Source organism: Camarhynchus parvulus, chromosome 8 (genome assembly GCF_901933205.1).
Source record: "Camarhynchus parvulus chromosome 8, STF_HiC, whole genome shotgun sequence".
Lineage (NCBI taxonomy): Eukaryota > Metazoa > Chordata > Aves > Passeriformes > Thraupidae > Camarhynchus > Camarhynchus parvulus.
In genome coordinates this window covers 30315279-30334716 of record NC_044578.1, presented here as the reverse complement: position 1 = coordinate 30334716, position 19438 = coordinate 30315279, and the positions used below count along the sequence as shown (strand labels likewise).

Here is a 19438-nt window from a genome sequence, read left to right as displayed (position 1 = left end):
AGCTGTGTCAGCACAGGGGGATCAGGATCCCAGCTGGTCAGAATGGGCTGGGCTGGTTCCCCAGTGCCACCCACACAGCACAGCTCCCTGCCTTGCCTGGGCAGCCCTTGGGATTGCTGTTCTCCTCTGTCTTGTGCAATGCCCAGAACTTAATGATAGCCCTCTGTGCTGGCTGCCAGTAGTCAGGGAAGCTCACTGCACCATCAAGATGTTTTCCTGGCCCTGGCCACCCTCCCATCCCATCCCACCTCACCCACTTGTGGCTTTGGAGCACTGTTTCTCACATAGCTGGGGTTCCATCAACTACAGCGTGAGAGCTGAGGAGCTGTTTCCAGCTTGCTGTGTCACAGGGAGCCCATCTGTGCCCATTTGCTGGCTCCAGGCTCTGTGCCCTTCAGCTTCCCCTTGTGCCCCTCTGCTCCCCTTTCCAGCCCCCTCTCCTGAATGGCACCAGCAGCCCAGCTCCCTCTGCTGACTGACTGGTCCTGAGTCTGTGGGTGGGAGCCAAGAGCACCTCCAAAGGCACAGAGAAGGGGTGACCTGGAGGAATGGCCTCTGAAAGGGTCCCAGCTGAGGACACGGCACCTTATGTCACTGCTTTATCAGCAGTGCAGCATCCAGGAAGGGTGAGGTGCTTGTCGGGGCTTTGGGTCGGTGGCACAGAGACTTGCACAGCTGCTCCTGGCCTCAGTCTCTCGGTGGCACATACGGAGCTTTTTCCATTTCATTCCTTGCAGGTGCAAGCTTTGATTTCCCTTGCAGGCTCTCAGCCCCCTTAGCAAGGGTTTGCCCCTGCCTTTCATTACTGTACCAGACATGGTTGATCTAATGGCTTCTGCAGGTGGCGTGGGGTACAACAGGGTCCGGCCACGGTCCTCAGCTGTCATCCAGAGTCAGAGTTAATTCAGGAAAACAGTAAAAATTAGTAATGTATATTGCATTCCTCCAGTCCATACGCTTTCCATTAGGTGATCTTCCATCCTCCTGAGCACAGAAAGGAAACCCAGCCAATGGCAGTCTTCTGGCTCTAAGAGGATTGGTCTTGCCTGGAAATCCAATCTCAGCTCTTGCATTCCTGGGCACACTGTCTGTGCAGGGAATAGTCTCGCACCTTTAAATCCAGGCAGCAGATGCTAGCCATGTGCACAGCCTGTAAGCCCAGCAGCTCCTGTGGCAGCAGATGTCCCAGGCTGGGGGCACACTGGGGTCCTGTGTGCTGCTCAAGGTCTTCCTGTGCCCAGGGCTCCGTCAGGGGAAGTGGCCTTGCTCAGTGTCACCACATCACTCAAGTACAACAGCCAGGTCAGCATGGGAATGAGGCACAGTTAATTCTTTTGAGAGATCACATTTTAGGGGTTTTTTGTTAATAGACAGGTGAAGAAATTTCTCAAGGTCCCCAGTGTCAAGAGGGTTACAGAAAGTGAAACATTCAGCTTTCTTAAATAAACTTATTTTCAATTTCTCCCATACTTTAGTGGCTCAAGTACAACAGTTCTGTAATGAATGTTACACAGTGCAAACTCCATCAGTAATGATGTGCAGATGAAGAAGAGGAAATAAAAGACATTAATTTCTAGGTGTGAGTGCACATGCTAAGTGTGGTCTGGGCTCTTTGAGGTGTCACAAGCAGTCTGGGGTGTAAGATGGAGCTCCATGTGTGCAGCTGCAGAAAGGGAGTTCCCCTGCTGCAGCTCCTGCTCCAGACAAAAAGGGGTCCAGAGAGCTCTGCTTTTAGTGCTGTTGGATCCCTAGCTTGCAGGGCTAACTCTGACCTGGTTTTTTAATCCTTGCTTTTGCAGAGAATGTGATCAATGGGCAGGACTATGAGGTGATGATGCAGATTGACTGCGAAGTGATGGACACCAGGATCCTCCACATCAAAAGTTCATCTGTCCCTCCATACCTCCGAGAGCAGCGCAGAAATCACACCGACACCTTCTACAGCTCCTCCCCGTCCGTCCCAGAGACGCCCCATGCCCTGAGGGCCATTGTCAAATCCCTGCAGTAGCTCTTGTGACAGCGCACAGGGGAGCACCGGCACGCAGCAGGTCCTGCCACCAGCCTGAGCCCCTTCGCTGGCAGGTCCTGGGGCTCCTGGCGCATGGGCACAGCAGGGACAGCCCCCTTTAGCCCATTCCTGTGCCTGACCTCTCCCAATGGCCGCATCCTGCCCGGGGATAATGCAGCTCAGCTGGCTCCTCGCCAGGGACAGTCCTGGGGGCCCCACACAGCGTGGGGGACACGGGCCATCCCTGCTACTGAGGCGCTGTCCGGAATTGTTGGGTTGGTTTTCATTTCTGTCCCTGTTAGGCTGCCGGAGGTGGGCTGATGAGCCAGAGCCAAGGCAGCAGACACCCACACTTGGGACGGGCCGCTCTCCCTGCAGTGTGCTTGGGCAGCAGGAGAAGTCCAGCTCCCAGCTTCAGGTGCTGGGCCTGACCAGAGAGCCCCACTCCTCATCATTCCCTCCCAAATCCTACCTATGCAGCCTCGCTCAGCAGGAAGCCCTGGGGTGCAGCAGTGTGGTGGAGCAGCCCAGCCCAGCCCCTCAGGAGGGTGCTGGGGCCCCTCACTCACCACTAAAGCACTACAAGCAGAACAACCCCACTGCCCTGGGGCTGAGCTGCCCGATGAGGCACTGCCCACCCCACACCTGCCTGGATCCCGCTGCTGCCTTCCCCAGCCCACGTGGCTGCACAGCTGAAGGCTTGCCCCAAAGGAAGTGATTTCATGCAGCAGATGCATTTGTTAAGTTTAGGTTTTTTGAGTTTGGGGTTTTTTTCTTCCTGATTTTTGTTTGCGTGGGTTTTTTGTGTGTGCTATTTAATACTTTTCACTGCTAACAACTGCCCTTGGAGCAGCACTAGCCTTGCTGGGGATGCTTCAGTTCCATGGGACAGCCACAGCACCTTCTCCTGAAGCCACACATGTGTCACACACACTCAGCACCACACAGCCCTGTCTGCCTCTGCCTGCACAGCCAGCCACTCGCTGGGCAGCGGGGGAGGCTTCCATTGGCCCCAAACGCTGGCCACAGCCCACTGCTGCCATTGCAGAGTGGAGCTCTGTTCACTGTTCCTTGTCTGTCAGCCGAGCCCAAGGCCAGAGCTGGGCCCAGGCGCTCCAGCACACTGGAGCTCAGCTGGGATGAGCCGCCAGCAGAGCATCAGCCTTGCATAATGACTTCAGCATGTTGTTACATTATTTTTTCTCCCCTGTGCATTTTGCGAAGAGGATGATGAGCTTCAGTTTGCCAGCCAGCTGCCTTTCCTTCGTGGTTTGAGTGCTAACTGGCTCACATGGGGTTATTAATTATTAATTATTATCATTATTATTAATGTATGTGTGTGGCTGTTCGGAAATACAGGTTGATCCCGCAGCAAGACAAACAGCTCGAGGGGCAGTGAGGAGGAGGATGAGGGGCAATACACCCCTGTGAAGTGTGTGCCTTGCAGCACCTTGGGGAAGCTGTGCCCTTTGCCACGTCCCCGGCAGCGCAGGCCCCGTCCTCGCGGCGCTCGCGCTGCTGGGAGGGAGCTGGGCTTGGCTGGGCTTGGCTGCGCTGCTCACACCAGTTCATTTTCCTGGCCTGGCCCCACCTGACTGTGGGCCAGCTCACAATAGTCAGAAATGAAAACCCCAGCGGTGCCCCAGCCAGAGGCACACGGCTCCCCCGCAGCCACGGGTAGGGGCCGCTGGCTGCTCTGGGGGCATTTGCTGCCAGGGAGCTGGGGAGGGGACTGGGCTGGTGGCCGGGCTTGGCACAACCTTGGGAAGGGCTGCTGGTGGGAGCGGGGATTCGGGACTGCTGCAGCACCACGTCCTCAGTCAGCAGCCCTGGGCTCTGGTGGTGGAGAGCATCTCTCATGCTGTGTAATTCTGTTCTCTGTGTCCCTAGTACTGAAGGCAGTAAAATCCTTCTTTTATTTATTACTAATAACTTCATTATTGTGCTTGTTAATACTGTTTTCCTTAGGCAAACTACTGGAACACTTGCCCTGGTCTGCCATCTCTTGGGCTGTGCAGTGTGGCTCTGCTTGGCACATTGTTGGCGGTGCCCATGGCACAGCTACCCTGCCCCCCTCCTGCTGCTGGAGTGCAGTGCCCTACACGAGCTGCTCACCCAGAGCCTGCCAGAGGAGCCCATGAGGGCTGGACATGGCATGTCACCCTGCCCCAGTACCAGTCCCAAGCAGCCTAAAGCCCTCTGGTGTTTCTCCCCGTCTGGTGTGTAAACTGGCTCTCCCCAAACCAACCGAAACCCATCCAAAACACCCCTGTGCATTGTCATGCACCCAGAGGGTGAACCAGAGCCAAAGAAAGCCCCGAACAGCTGCAAAGGTACTGGATCCTTTATTACTGACAGCAGGTAAATACAAGATGCTGATGGGCAGGAGGGCAAGGGCTGTACCTCTCTGAGGGGATCGTGATGGTCCAGCACCAGGGCTGGCATGGGCATGAGAGGGAATGTAGGAGGTGGAGTGGCACAGCAAGGGCTCTGCCAGCCCCTGCCCAGGCAGCCCAGTGCCCAGCTGAGCAGAGCCTTCACCAGCAAATGCCAAGGGGAGCTATTTGGGTTACAAAATGAACAAACAAAAGCCATCTACACGTATTTACAGCATCCCCCTCCTGCCGCCAGCTCCCTCCGGGCATGAGTGAGGGCTCGGGATGTGTCCAGCCCCCCAGAGCGGCCCGCAGAGAGCAGAGCCCCGGCTGGAGGGGACAGTCCTCGACGTAAGTACCAGCACCAGGGGCTGCTGGAGCTGTGCTCGCAGCCCCGTTGTACAGCAGGATCTCCAAGGGGCCTGCTGGCCGTCAGCTGGGAAGATGGTCCTGAGAGACGGGACATTCCCATGGGACATGCAGGTCCTCCACCAGGACAGGCAGGCAGCAGCATCCCGCTGGGACCTGGTGCGTGCAGCTTTGCACTGGTTCAGGGCGTATTGCTGATCATCTCCAGCTAAAAACATCCTCAGGAGGACGGTGTCTGGGCCACCTCCTCTTCCCTGGGTAGGAGAGCCGGGCCTGCCCTTCCAAAGGAGGACCTCCGTCCCCTGGGAAGGAAAATCAGAAGCAAGGATACAGCAAAGACAAAGGGGGTGCTTCTGGCCTGGGGATCGATCTACAATCCACCATAAAAAACCAGCTTGAAACAAAACCCATCATTTACTCTTCAATTTGTACAAAATAACAATAATAACAATAAAAATAATAATAAAAGGTGCTGGTGGCCCCTGGCTTGCAGTGCCCCACTGTGGTGGGGGGGTCTCAGTAGGCAAAGATGACGTGGTAGGTGACTTGGTGGCCATTGTCCCAGGCGTAGAGCAGGCGGTCCTTGGGGTTATAGTCTATCTGGGTGGTGTAGGCGTACTCGTTCTCAAAGAGCAGCCTGGGGATGATCTGCGTGTTGGTGTGCGTGTCGAAGGCGTAGGAGATGTTGGCGTTCCTCTTGTTGTAGCTGTCGACTGCATACAGGACCCCACAGATGACAAAGCAGTTCCCATAGAAGTTCTTGCGCAGCCCCGTCCGCCACGTGGTCTCCTTCTGGGTGCTGAGGTCGGCCGCGTTCAGCTTGCTCAGCACGATCACCTCCTGGTTGAAGCCCTCGTAGCTGATGGCTGGGTAGATGACCCACAGGCCGTTCTCGTCCACGGCAAAGTCCACGTCAGAGTGGCCTCGCCACCGCCACGGGGTGGACTCCTCGTAGGCCACGTCGTGCAGCATGGCCCAGGCGGCCACGTAGCGCTGCTTCAGGTCGTACTTGATGATGTTGCGCGTGAAGGCCCGGTTGTAGTAGAAGGAACCGTTGTAGACAACGTGCCCTGTCCCAATCCAGCTGTACGGGAGCTTGTAGGAGTTGCTCCAGCGACCTGCAGGGCAGACACACCTGGCTGCTGAGACCTCCCTGTGCTGTAGGGTGAGTGGCCATGCCAGCAGCACCTCTGCCCACAGCTCTGCCTACACTCCCTGCCTGGCCACCAGCCACAGCCTGAGCTGTCCCATGCTCTGTACCCTGCACACCGGGTGCCAGCACCCAAGAGTGGAAGGTCCCTAGGCAGATCATCCATCCCTCCACGATGCAGCATCCCCAGGAACGGGGATGCTGCTTGGATCAGCTCAGTGGTGGCTAGCATGGTATCAGAGATGGTGCAAACCCACCTTGCTTGAAATTGTCAAGGTTCCTGAACTCCACCAGTGTGTTTCCGTAGTAGTAATTGGTGACATAGATCCGCTCCTCCTGGGCCAGGGGGTCCTTCATCCAGGCTCCCTCATTGCGCCCGTAGGTGTTCTGGGTGGTGGGCCCCGAGATGGTGGACAGCGTGTCCTTGCAGCGCCCTGCATGGGCAAGGAAAGGCTTGTGAGGCCAGAGGCAGGGTGGCCATGCTCTCCCTGAAGGCATCACCCCCCACAAGCCCCTTGCTCACCCAGCAGGTACCCCCTGCCACCTTGGCTCTGGTGCAGCTTTGTGAGGCCCAGCAGGACTGGCCAGACCCCACAAACATCTCCCCACAGCCTCAGCCATGTCCCTGCTCCAGCTGAGACTGCTGACCATCTGAGGTCCTGTCTCTTTTTGCTCTGCCCAACCCAGCTCCTAAAGGTGGAAGGAAACTACAGTAGGTTCCAGAGTTAATAATTTAACCTGGCATCCCAGTGAAGTGCTACCCAGCTGCCATCTCCATGACACCTCCCACCTGTGACCGAATCCAGGTGTGCTGTGCTTATCAGGATGCACTGTAGGCACAAGCCAGCCCCCCCACAAAGCTGGATGGACGCAGCACCTGCAGGCACTCACCAATGATGTTCCTGATGTCCTCCTCCTCCAGGCCCTCCTTTGGCGTGGCAGGGATGGCCGGGCTGACCGGCGTTGCGGGGGTGTTTGCCTGGACCCAAGCTCCTGGGCTGGGCTCCATGTCACTCCAGCCTCCAGCGGGGGTGGCCACGAGCAAGTTCTCTGTGGCTGTGGCCACCGCCGTGCTGGCCATGCCCGGGAGCTGTGGGGTCCCCTCCTCCGCCAGCCCTGCCGGGGCAGTCACGGACTCCGGGGCGGGGATCAGCCAGCTCACGGCAGTGGGGTCTGGCGTGGCAGGGGACAGCGGCACCGTGGATGTCACAGCGGTGCCCGCAGCGGGCAGAGTGGTGGGAGCTATGCCAGGGGTGGGCGGCCACCCCACTGGGGAGGGCTTTCTCATGGGCTCGCCTGCCCTGCTGCTGGGCCTCAGGAGCTGGTCCTCTATCAGCAGATCCACCGTGTTGTCCCCGCTGAAGAGCTCATCCGCTGCCAAACACAGGCACAGGTGTCAGCCCTGCAGCCAGGGGAGCCAGGCCCCTCCAGCCGGCTCCCTGGGCACTGCTGCAGGCTGGCTGGTACTAAATCCACCAGCATTCCCTCTCCATGTCCCCTGTAGAGGCTGACAGTGCCCGTGTCAGGACGTGAGTGAGGCCCCATCACAGTGACATCCACCACCTCGGGCCAGGCAGAGCGGGAGGTGACAGAAACCAATTCTGCCCTGCCACCTCCCAGAGAATGGGCAGGATGGAGACCCAGCTGCATTCCAAACCAGATCCCACTCACCTAACCCAGGATCCAAAGCAGGAGCCTCAGCCAGGGCACAGGGATCACTGGGATTCCCCAGCCAGCACGGGCACCCTTTGCTCCTCCTCATCTCCAGGAGCTCACAAACCCCCGCAGGGCAGGGTTGGATGTCCTTGCTGAGCCGGTCTGCACAGCGAGGGCACCTGCCCTTCTGCCCTGCCCACGCTGCCCACCCCGCTGCTCCGTGAGGGTTCATCCCCTGCTCCCAGCCTGGGCCATGAGCCCTGGACTGCCTTCCACCACAGCAAACACTGCACAATCCTTCCGGGATGCCATCGGGCAGGCGGGTTTGAAACACAAGCATATTGAATAAACCTCTCTTTCTGGAAAGGTGTTGATGCTGGGTGTTTTGAACCAAAGAAGTGAGCTATTTCCTTAGCTACCAGAGATTTTCCATGGAATGACAATGCTACACTGCCCCGCATGCACAGCTCAAAGGCTGCACAGCAGTAAGGTACCAGCTGTCCCACCCCCCCCTGCTGCTCCCACACACTTTGCCCCCACATTCCCAGGGGATGAGGCACTGGCTTTGCTGCGGGATGCAGCCGCCATCCCACCATGGCTGCATACCCAACTCACGTTGCTCCTCGATGTCATTCTCTGACTCGCTGGACTGGGCTTTGTAGTAGGTGACCCCTCGGACAATGGTGGGCTTGGAAGGAGGCCGGCTCCTCACCCGCAGCTTCCTCTGCAAGAGCTGCTCAGGCTTCTTGTCCTCCAGAGAGAGGTGCAGCTCCGGGAGGGATTCCACAGAGTTGATCTGCTGGGAGATGGTTTCATCCTTCAGGAATCTTTCTTCATATTTCCCCTGGAAGAGACACAGGAGGTTGTTACCAGATAGGCTAGAAATGCCATGTTTTGGTGAAAGGGCAGGTCAGGCTGCACAGCCCCATGCTGGGCAGAAGGATTTGAGCTCCCTCCTTCCTCAGGGTCTCCCTCAGTCTATTTTGCCTTGGGAAGCCCTTCAGGACACAGCAGGGTGGCAGACCAGCACTGCTCCTGCATATTCTTGGTGCCACCCTGCAGTTCTGGGACTCAGGGCTCCATAAGGCACAGGCTGTGGGGTGCAGGGCAGGCAGGAGAAGTAGGGTCACTGCCTGGAACGCCAGGGGCTGGTTCCAGCAGCTGATCTGCAGAGTGTGCCATGTGCACTGAGCTTTCACAGGGCGCAGAGGCTGAAGGCACCTTCCCAGCAGGAGCCTCCCGAGGCAGGGACCAGGAGCCCCCCAGGGCAGGGACCAGCTGCCACAGCTCAGGTCTGAAGGATTTCATCTCATTAAAGAAAATCGAAAAGCCAGCCTGAGGGTTGAAGCGGTGCCCATTTGGCTGACAGGATGGGCCCTGCTGCAATTAGCAGTGAGAAAAGGGGAATATTGGGAAATGAGGTCACTTGGGGTAATAAAAGCCCCATGCTCTGCTCCCCTGCCTGGCTGGGGCTGGCTCCTCTCCAGCAGGCAGCAGCTGCTCAGCTCATGGTGTGGGGAGCAGGGGAGTGGGGCTGGGAGCACAGCCGGACACCCCTGCCTGGGCACGGCTCTCCCTGGCACAGTTGGTGCCATTTCCCTCCCTGCTGACACACAGTGCACGTGTGGGTGCCCAGCGCTGTCCCCAGGGGCTTGGGGAGCCCATCCCCACACAGGATCCGCAGAGCAGGGCGGGAGGGCAAGCACAGGCTCTTGCCATCCTCAGGAGCTGAGCGCCCTTGCTTGAGCTGGAAATTATGCACTAACTGTTCCCCCGCCAGACACCTCCTATTGCCCTGCAGAGGGACACTGGGGTGAGGGCAGGACACTCCAGGAGCTGCCCAGCAGGGATCAGAGGAGCGCGGGCCATCCTAGATAGTCCCACTGAAGCAGCAAGGACTTCAGGACACCCTGGACAGACCTGTTCCCAAAACACCCCGCTCACATCTCCCTGGGGCTGCACCGAAACTGCTGCCCCAGGCAAAGGATGTCCCCATGCTGGGCAGACCCATGGGGACCCCACAGTCTGGTGCTGGCTGCCAGAACCAGGGGATGCCCAAGCCCCTGCCCAGAGCCCGCCAGGCACAGGGGCTGGTGGTGGAGGGGTAATTGCCTGGCTGGGAGGGAGGGGAGGCCGGCGACAGGCTGTCCCTCCACCGAGCCCCAGCCCTGCTAATCAAAGGCTCTGTTTCCCAGCGCTTCCCAGCCGGCCCCACAATGACATCACGTTTTCCAAGCAGCTCAGCCACCGCTGACCTCGAAAACCAACAACCCCGTGGGAAGGGGGGAGGCCGAGGCAGCAAGCTCCCCCTGCTTCCACCTACATCCCATCCCAGCAGCAGCTGGGCTGTGCCGAGGCACACGGCTTGGAGTCAGAGGCACATGAACGGGGTCACTCCAGTGAGGAGAACATCACCCCGGGGCAGCAGCCACATCCAGAAGCCCCCCAGGGCTGCGTGGGCAGCAGCAGTGACACCGAGCTGTACCTCCGAGTGAGCGTAGGCAGCCTCAGCATCCCGCTGCAGAGAGCTCTCGATGTCGGCCAGGCTGTTGGTGAGGAGCCTGGAGCAGTTTTCCCTGCCAGGGGGATCCTGCAGACCCTCCTCCCCGCTGGCTCCTGCCCGCTGGCCTTCCTGCGTCAAGTTCCTGGACATGCCCTAGGAAAGCAGGAGAGGACACTTTAACCACAAGGGATGTTCTGTGGCCCCCAAACCACAGCCCTGGAGCTCTGTGCTGCCACCCTGGGCTCACAGCTGGGGATTCTCCATGAGGATAGGCACTTCAGCTGCTAAGAAGATGCCCATGACCCCAGTGGGATCCAGGAACCCCATCCCTGGTGTACATATCCCAGATCCACTCTTTGCTGCAGGTTCCCATGGGTGGGAGAGTGGCCTTGAGGCTCTTCAACCCCCACCCTCAGCCACATTCGCCAGCTCACAAAAGGAAGAGGAAAAGACAGGCTGAAACACCTTAAGTCAGCCTGGTGCCCTTTACCTGTGGCAGCAAGTTCATCTTGCATTTATTAATCCCACTTTCCTGGCCTGGCCACACAGTGCCAGCACTCAGGGACTGCTGCTCCCCAACACCCTCTGCTCCCACAGAATCTGAGAATCTGGGAACAGGACAAGAGCCAGTGACCCTCAGAGAGCTGTCCTGTGACAGGGACAGAGCTGGGGCTGGTTGCAACTCACCCGGCAGGCAAAGCCCTTCACCCTTCTCAGTCCCCCAGGCACAGACACACCCCGTACCCAAAGGATTGTTGCAATCTCTGCTCATCACTCCTTGGGCTTCTACACCTCAAACAGCAACTGCTCTGGATAGGTGGCACATCAGTCAAAGCACTTTAGCACAGACACTGGGGGTGGTTACCCTGATCCTTCATTTTCAATCTGTTCCATCATTAATTTCTCCTAAAACCACCGTGACCTCCATCTGTGACCTCAAAATTGCCAGCTGATGCGACAGCTGTGAGCTGAAAACAAAGCAGAGGAGCTGCCTCACTAGACAAGGCACTCCATGGACCAAGAATTGGAAGTTCCTTCCCTCTACCAACACCATTGGTCTAAAATACCTTGTACTGCAAAAAACTCATGAAACCTTCCAAGCTCTGCAAAACCAGAGGGTTAACCCCCAGCCCCTTCCACAGGCATCTGAATTCCCAGTCTTTACCCAAGAATCATGAGTCACCGATCTACCAGGATATTTGAGGCTGAGTCCAATGACACAGGGACTCTCCAGCAAGCGTTTTGCTGCAGTAAGCAGAGGAGCAGGGCATCTCATGATGCTCTCCCAGGAGCAGTGCAGGAGCAGCTCTCGACACCATCCTCCTTTGGAGAGGATGACTGATTCCAACAGCCTTGTGCCCTTACCGCTTCTCCTGTGTAATGTTTGGCTTGTGACCTGCTCAAGGATGAAATCTGCCTCCCCCTGAGCAGAGAGGCAGCACCAAAGCCTGGCCTGGGATGTTGCTGAGGCTGCTCAGCTGCTGTGCAGGGCAGCAGCTGCCAAAAGCACACCCGCCTGGGAGGGCGATGCTCTGAAGCCATGCCAGGCTCCAGTTCAGCATCTCAGCTGTCCCTGCTGTCAGAGCCCACGGCCGGTGCAGGGTGTGATCCTCCTCACATCCTCTCAACAGGAATTCCCGTGCTAAGCCAGCAGCAGGAGGCATTTCACACCTGCTGTCTGCATCAGCTCGGCTCTGCCCCAAGCACTGGGCAATCTCCTTCTAACCAAGGCCTCTCCTGCCTTTCTCCATCCTGTCCAAGTGCCTGCAGGCAGCTTCAGCTGCTTTTACATGATCCTGCAGCCTCACTTCTGGGAAATTAGAGACCCCTGTGAATTCCCTGCTCCTACACCTCTACAGCTCCATCCCAGGCCAAACTCCTTCAGCCCTACGGAGCTTTCTGCCCATCTGCCTCCCTGTGACGGGCTGTGAGCGGAGTGACCAGGCTGCAGAGGTCACCCCATGTGCCCAACATGCCACCAGCGCTGCTGGCTCTGAACGCCCCTGCAGAAACTAGCTGGTAGGCAGGGCCACTTTGATACTGGAGCAGAGTTCAGTGATAACACCACCTGAAACAATCCCTTGGCAAACCCAAGTAATGACTGAAGAACACAGTAAACCACAGGAAGAGGGTGGGATTGCAAAGGAGAACATTGGTGCTTTGTTATTTTCAGACCTTAAAACCCCTTTTGGGTCAATTTCCATGCTTGGAAACTCAAAGCCCCCCAGGCAAGCGTGCTCCCCTCAGCAGTCTCCTTCCTGAGCCCGGGATGGAGCACGCCATGCCTTCCCGAAACACTTTGTAAGTGGAATTTTGGCTTTATAAATCATTGCCTCTCAGCTCCTGGCTGGAGACAAACAGGACTGCTCCACTCTGACAAGAATGTGGAATTACCGTCCCAGATACGGACCATGGGAGAACACTCCACTATTTAATCTGGCAACCTGCTCCTACACAGCCAAGCACAGCTTAAACTGCAAACCCTACGCTGTGCTAGCCAAAGAAATATTAAACTGCATGGAAGTGAAAATTATTTCACTGGAAGTCTGCTCTAAAATTAAATGGAAGGTTGAGGGTTCTGCTCTGTTTTAACACAGGCCAAGACGTAACTTGGTCCTTCAGGAATGTGAGCTCCTTGGCTCCCCACAGTCCTGCTGAGTGTACCCCAGCACCAGCCTTGAACCTCTCGCCCCCACATCAAACAGCACAAAAGCTCCTGGTTGAGAGCAACCATCACACCAGCACGCAAGTAAAACTGAGAAGAGGAAAAACTTAACAGCAGGACCTTCTGACCCAAAGGAGATGCTGCTCCTGCCGAGGCCACAGCTGGGATCCCGCTCCCAGTCTAAACCCTGAGGGACTGCGGGAGCTGGAGAGGGTCAGGCAAGGCTGGTGGGGTGGGGATGCACCGAGCACTGCCTGTGATCAGGTCTGCTTCAGACATGCAAGTCTGGGCTGGTTTAGTTTCAGCCAAATAGTTAACTAGCACTTCTTCCCAGGCAACGTGGCTCTGAGTGCACCAAAGGTAGCAGGAACTTGGCTGGAGGTCAGTCCCACCGAGGGCAAGGGCATTGAAGGAGAGCAGGACTCACCTCCTCGAGCTTCTCCACCCGACCCACCAGCTTGGTCGTGACTGAGTGCAGCTTCAGAAGGTCTAAGCCATAAAAAGCACTTTCCAGCATCTCGACGATGGAGGAGAGCTGCAAGGCAAGGGGAGAACAGTCAGGCAGCAGCACTTGCTGTAACATACCCCCATGTAGCTTCTTCAGCCAAAAAGTTCAGTGCACTCCACCAGAGTGCAAGAATTTGGATTAAAAGGTGAGGTTTCCCTTACACAGCCGTCCTGCACTGCTGCCTTGGTCAGAGCATGGCATGCAGAGTGACACTCGCCACCTCCACAGAGCCTCGGGGCTTCAGGAGCGCATTTTGGGTGCTGGGGACTAGTAGCAGAGCAAGGTAAAATGCTGCTCCCTTCGCCAGCTCTAGGCAGGCTCTCCCCCAAGCCCAAAGGCTTAACTACTCCACCAGTGATGTGACTGCCAGCAAAAGAGGCAGCAAGGAAAAGGCAGCTCAGTTTGAGATCAGACTCTGAGTTCATGCCATCCTGTGCTCTTTTTCCTGGAACAAGAAGAAACTTGTTAAAAAGTTTTAAAATACTCTCAAATTGCAAGAGTGAAGAAATAGAAATTCGGTGCCAGCCTGGCAACAGTTGCCTCTCTGAAGAACAATTTTTATCACAGGGACGCTGCTCTCTCTTGCAGCCACCCATTTCACAGACACCCTGTATTTAAGTCACCCCTGTGCCTGTGTCCTGCCCAGCATCAGCCCTTGGTCACCCCTGGGGATCTGGACAGCAGAGCCCTTGTTCTGCATTTTGTCCAGTTTCTGGTGCTGCACCAGAGAGGACAGTGCTGAGCGTGGCATGGCTGGTGGGAAGGGTTCCTGGGCCACCTCCTCCTGGTCCCACGGGTCCCCATGTGTCCCCACATGTCCAGCGTGGTGCTGTGCATTCTACAACCCCGATGGCTGAGCAGGATTTTCAGTGCATAGGAATTACTACAGGGCGGTGACATTTTCTCCCAGCAACTACAAACTGGTCAGCAGAGCTTCATAAACATGGGAGAATCACAGGCAGCACTGCTGGCAGCACTTGGAGTTTCCACCCCAGCCTCTGCAACCTCCCTGTGGAGCTGACAGCAAAGGAAAGATTTTTTTGGGCCAGATAAAATGACAGCATTAAGAGACAAGAGCTGTTTTATGGCTGTGCATCCACTTTCCACGGAGAGCTGGATGGAGACGACCGATACAATGCACACTGCCTGCCAGACAGCCACTGGAGACAGCCACTTTCCCTCCAGGCTGGAGAATTTCCATCAATGCACAAAGGTTGCAGACTGCATTAACCTCCTTCCAAATGATCCTGAGCACAGCCTCCTTGCACTGACTCTGCACCAAGACCCCCAAAACTTGCGCTGTGCCTGCAGGCAGCATGCTGCCATTTCACAGACACAGAACTGAGATAAAGCTCCTCCCTGCCAACCCCACGCTGACCTTCCCCCAGAGACCACACTGATGTTCCTATCAACTCACTGCTTCCCTCCCTTCACCCACTGTGGACTTTGGCTCCCACTGGTCTGATGGTCCATGAATTCCCATTGGACCTTACTAAAGGCACAGATGGGACTGAAACCTCCAGCTGGAAAGCCCAGTGCAGGCATTCAACTGAGTTTGGTTGCCCTGGGCTGTGTTCCTGCTGCCTGGATTTCTCTCTCTTTCTCATCATTCCCTCAGGGACTCATCCTCCAGCCCACCCAAGGGAGGGACCTTCCCACAGCTCTCCCACACATGGAGTACCCAGGGCTGTTGTGTCAGATCATAAGAAAGTCTGGTAAAACACAACATGCAAATGGCCCTGTGCCCTTCCTGCTGCTGGGCCGGGAAAGAGCAATGCTTGTTGGACCAGCAAAGAGAGTAAAACCCTTTGGGGCTGCTAGAGCTGTGGGGTTCACTCACTGATGAGTTGTGGGAGCTGCTCCTCATGAGTAGCTTAAAGAACTGGAGCTGTGTCCTCTCCTTCTTCCCAGCCTGTCCTACAAGAAGGGGCTGTTCCCAGTGATCCTGACCCCAGGAGGGGCTCTGTGCTTGGAGAGAAGGCAATCCTGTTGCCCAGCTCCTGGGCTGGACGCTGGCAGCACAGAACACCCCCATGTGTGTGTGTTTGGATAAACCTTGTGCAGCCGCCTGGCCGCCAGCCCTTGCGAAAGGAGCGGGGGAGCCGGGGCCAGTTCCTAGAGGACAGACAGACAGACAGCCTTTCACACCACAGCTGGCTCCAGCAGCGCCCGGTGGGAAGCGCTGCCGGAGCCAAGGGATGGCCAGGAGTTCTGCTCCTCCTGGAGGAGGATGAGGAGGGAGCTGGGAACTGCTGGCGCAGGAGCTCTGCCTGCTTCCCCGCAAGGGACCACAGGGGTGGCTCTGTCGCCTCGGGGCTGTCCCCTCCCCTAACCGCAGAGAGCTCAGGCTCTCATCTAAGGCCATGTGGGACCTCCTGGCTTTTCCCCAGACGAGGGACCATCAAACAACTCCAGACTGGGAGTCATCCTCCCCTGGAATGATGGATTGTTTGCTTGTGCCTGTTTATCTTCCCTAGCTGCAGGGGAGCTTGGACAAGAAGCTGCTAACTGTCGGCAGTTGGGCAAGATGAAACACATCCTCAAGCTCCAAATTAATTAGAACAAGCCCATCGTGGTGGCCTCAATGGCAGCTGCCCCACAGCACCTTGCACGCCACCCCCCTTCCCACCCGAGAGGGATTTAGGGGCACCAGTGCCACCAGCACTCAACCTGCCACTGCAGGGACTCACTGGGACTGGACCAAGCCAGTGGCAAGTTCTGCTGCCCTGCACGGGAAGCAAACTGGAAAACTCAGCAGGGTCTGCTGCCAGCTGCTACACCAGCAAAAGGAAGTATCCAGTAAAAGTACTACAGGAGTACTTAAAACAAACACTGTCACTTTTGGAAAAGAAGTATATATTACTAGAGAGATAAAATACTAAATAGTAGAGAAGTGTCAGCATTTAAAACAACAAACCCATCCTGCCATCAGCCAGCTGTGCATCACACCCTCACGCTGACGCATCAGCAGCTTTCGGCCCATGGAAGCCAAATCAGCTTTTTTGCGTGGGTCCCTGGGAGTCCCTGTCTGCAACAGAAAAAAGATCTGGCAGCTGCTGAGGAGAGCAGAGCTGTCCTCCAGGGACATTTGGAGCTGGACAGAGGGCAAGGAGCAGCCCAGTCCCTACTGGGCTCTCAGCACAGAAAGCCACAGTGGATCCCAGGCAGCACAGGATGAATCAAGTGAATCATCCACTGCAGCTGCTTGACTCAATCCCTTAAGCTGAGCTTGCTTTCTATATCAAATATGCAGATATAAATATAACTAGGAGATGGTTTAGGAAAAATGTTAGGAAATAGAGGTTTTTTCAGAAAAAGCTCAGCAAAAAAAAAGGCTTCACAAGATGACCTTGTCCCCAAAGAGTCAGGAGATGAAGCTGCTCTCCTACCTTCAGGTCGCTGCTTTCTGCCTCCCGCAGCTTCTTCAGCCTGAAGTCGCCCTCGCAAGGGTTGAGAGCTGAGGGGGGGGCCACGCACGCACACTTGCAGCTGGGTCCTGACGTGATGGTTTCCACCGTGTAAAAATCCTCGGCTCTGAAGGCGCCCTCGTTAATCCTTTGGCAGGCGCCACGGCCCAGGGGTCTGACCAGGCATTTGCAGCGGCAGTCGGAGCCTTCAGACACCGCCTTCACCTTGTCGTAGTCACCTAGCAGCTGAGCACAGGCCACCAGCAGTGAGAAACTCCCTGTCCTCTGCATGCCCAGGGACAAGCGCAGCCTAGAGCTCAAGGTCCAAACAAGGACACTCTGGATACCCTGAGTCTCGAGGAAACTGGCCAGCTCTTCCAGAATCTGCCAAGCCAAGGAGCTTTCTAGAGAGCGCAGAGCTAATCGCTACCGACAAGGGGAATAAAAACTGGCTTCTTTCAGTTGCTTTTTTTTTTTTTATTTTTTATTGCACTGTGCACAGAACGCCACTTTGAATTTTAAATACAAGAGTTTTTAATTTTTCTGCTTTCTTTTAATGCTCTGTGTGCAAAAGACCCAATAAGCCACCTGCTACCCAGAGCAAGAGTGTTTTACACAGGCCAACACGGCAAGGGTACATTGGAAGAGTGACTGAAAGCCACCCTATAAGCAGCGTAACCTGGTGGTGAAGCAGTACTTCTGATTAGCCCTATACAATGCCAGGAATTTCCTTTACGGAGATTTGCAGACAGCGCTTCTGGAAGCCCAAGCACAAAAATAACTTTGGCGGTACATTTGCAATAGTCTCTGCGTTAGCCATTTCCGAGGGCAGATAATAACACACTGCCTGATCAGCCAAATCTAACAGAAACCTCCACCGCATCCCACTGGCAGGGAAAGAGCCCGGATCCCTCCCCTCGGCGCACAAAGAGGCCCCACCAATTCTCCTCTCAAGGAGTTTCCCTTTTTCTGAGTCCCCCCGGAGAAATGATAGGATGGAGTCTGTGAAGTGCTCCCTGATGGGCTTCAGTGCTTTCACTGTGCCCTCCGCGATGAACTTCCTCCAGTGCACAGCATCACTGAGCTCACCGAGAATGTCCACCCAGCATCACCCAGGATGAGCGCAGCATCACCCAGCATCACTCAGAGTGTGCACAGCACTACCCAGCACTGCCGAGAAGTCTACGCTCAGGAGCACCCAGCTCTGCCGAGCACCCACAGCACGCGGCCCCAGCCAGCGCCCCGCAGGGCGCGCCCAGCCCCGCCCGGCCGTGCCCAGCCCCGCGCCGCGGTGCCGCAGTCCCCGCGGTACCTGCGAGAGGATGTTCTCCTGGTTGTCCGCCTCGTCCTGCAGCGGCTCGGCGGAGGGCCCGGCCGTGCCGGCGGGCTGGGTCCCTGCCCGGCAGCCGGCGCCCAGCGCGGCCAGGCAGAGCAGCAGCGGCAGCGGCCGAGCCATGGGCGGGCGTCGGAGGGGCCGGGGCCGGGGCCGGGGCCGGCGCGGAGCCGCCGCTGCTCGCTCAGGTGCGGAGCGGCGGGGCGGGAGGGGCCGGCCCGGGCTCCCGCCCCGCTCCTCCTCCTTCCCTCCCTCCCGGTCCGACCTCCCACCCTCCGCTCCTCCCTCCGTTCCTCTCCCGGTCCTTTCCCCTTCGGCAGCGGGACGAGCCCGAGCCCCTGGCGGCGCTTCCCACCTGCGGCGGGGGCTGCCCGCAGCCCCAGGCTCTGCTCGGGCTCCGCGGGGCCCTCGGGCATCGCCCGCCCGGGGCAGGCTGCGGGGAGCCCCGGCACGCGGGGCTGCTCGGGGAGCCGCCCCCGCCTCCCCAAAGGGCCTGGCTGCCGGTCGGCACCCGGCGAACCTGAGCATCCCATCCCTGCCGTGTGCCAGGGAGCTGGGGCGGACGGAGAGCCATCCTTACGGCCTGTCTGGCTCCTTTTCCAGCTCCAGGAACAGCCTGGCTCTCACCCTCCATCCTTTGGATGGCAGGGAAATGGTCCCGATGGCGCGCCACGGCACGGCACGCCGCGGCTCTCAGTCGCACTGCCCACACTGGGGTCACACAAGCAGCATGTTCCAAGAAAAGCTCCCAGCCATGAGTCTGGACCTCTGTGTGCTCACTGAGATTCAGGCTGACGCCCTCGGGAAGCGGCTGTGCTCTGGCAGACCTGTATCCTTGTGCACCGCCTGCCAAACGGAAACGCTCTGGACACGCTGTTCCCGGGGAGCGCACAGGCACAGCATCTCTGCACTGCCCTGACAAAGGCTGGGCCTCGCCCACACAGAAGGGGGCCGAGGTGCCCTTACAAACACACCAACGCAGGCCAGCACCATGGCCCAGGCATGGCACAGACCCACATTTCCTCCAAACATGCCCACAGGTCACGGGCAGAAGTCACACGCACAGCAAGCGGCACCGGAGGCCGTGTAAGCTGTTGCTGAAGCAAGGCTGCGAGCAAGCCAAGCGCCCCCGGTTCCTAATGCACACGTGTCTCAAAACCACCCCAAATCTGGTGCCTGCAGCCCTGGGACCAGGCACCCTCCTTAGGGGGACTCCAGCTCCTCCATTCCGCCCCTCTCTCCCACGGTGGCTCCGCAGGGATGGAGCTGCCAGACACAAAGAAAACATCTCGTGTGAGAGAGGAAGCGGCTGTGGCAAGGGGATGGCGGACGATGCTGACCTCAGGATTCGTGTGGAATGGCGCTGTGCCTCCCTTTCCTCTGGCCTCCCTGGGAAGGGAAGCCAGGAGAAGGGGGCAGGGCCGTGTGGGTCCCTGCAGCAGGGCTGAGCAGAGCAGAGCAGAG

The 19438-nt window shown here is 57.4% G+C and overlaps 2 protein-coding genes across 4 annotated transcripts in view; one reads left to right on the top strand and one right to left on the bottom strand.

Annotated features, from left to right (window-relative positions):
- Positions 1–3945, top strand: part of ATF6 (activating transcription factor 6) — an 80750-nt gene extending 76805 nt beyond the window's left edge. For both annotated transcript variants that reach the window (XM_030953106.1, XM_030953105.1), the window contains exon 16: positions 1800–3945. In XM_030953106.1, the coding sequence (XP_030808966.1) occupies positions 1800–2008 (209 nt within the window). In that variant the 3' untranslated portion in view covers positions 2009–3945. The remainder of the gene's footprint in view (positions 1–1799) is intronic.
- Positions 3946–4339: 394 nt separating this feature from the next.
- Positions 4340–18104, bottom strand: OLFML2B (olfactomedin like 2B). Of its 2 annotated transcripts, none has more exons than XM_030953101.1 (8): positions 17954–18104; positions 16624–16887; positions 13154–13261; positions 10044–10214; positions 8165–8402; positions 6794–7276; positions 6160–6336; positions 4340–5870 (listed from the first exon to the last, which is right to left on the bottom strand). In XM_030953101.1, the coding sequence occupies exons 1-8, from the start codon at positions 18095–18097 to the stop codon at positions 5269–5271; spliced, it is 2187 nt and encodes a 728-aa protein (XP_030808961.1). In that variant the 5' UTR covers positions 18098–18104; the 3' UTR covers positions 4340–5268. The 2 variants fall into 2 exon arrangements, with proteins under 2 accessions (XP_030808961.1, XP_030808962.1); XM_030953102.1 differs by having other exon boundaries at positions 8174–8402.
- Between the last annotated feature and the right edge of the window lie 1334 nt (positions 18105–19438).

Coding starts and splice junctions, on each gene's coding strand:
- OLFML2B (XM_030953101.1), bottom strand. CDS start 18,097: ATGGCTCGGCCGCTGCCGCTGCTGCTCTGCCTGGCCGCGCTGGGCGCC. Junction 10,215..13,153: donor GGGTGGAGAAGCTCGAGGAG/GTGAGTCCTGCT, acceptor CTGCTTTCCTAG/GGCATGTCCAGGAACTTGAC. Junction 6,337..6,793: donor GGACATCAGGAACATCATTG/GTGAGTGCCTGC, acceptor TTGCCCATGCAG/GGCGCTGCAAGGACACGCTG.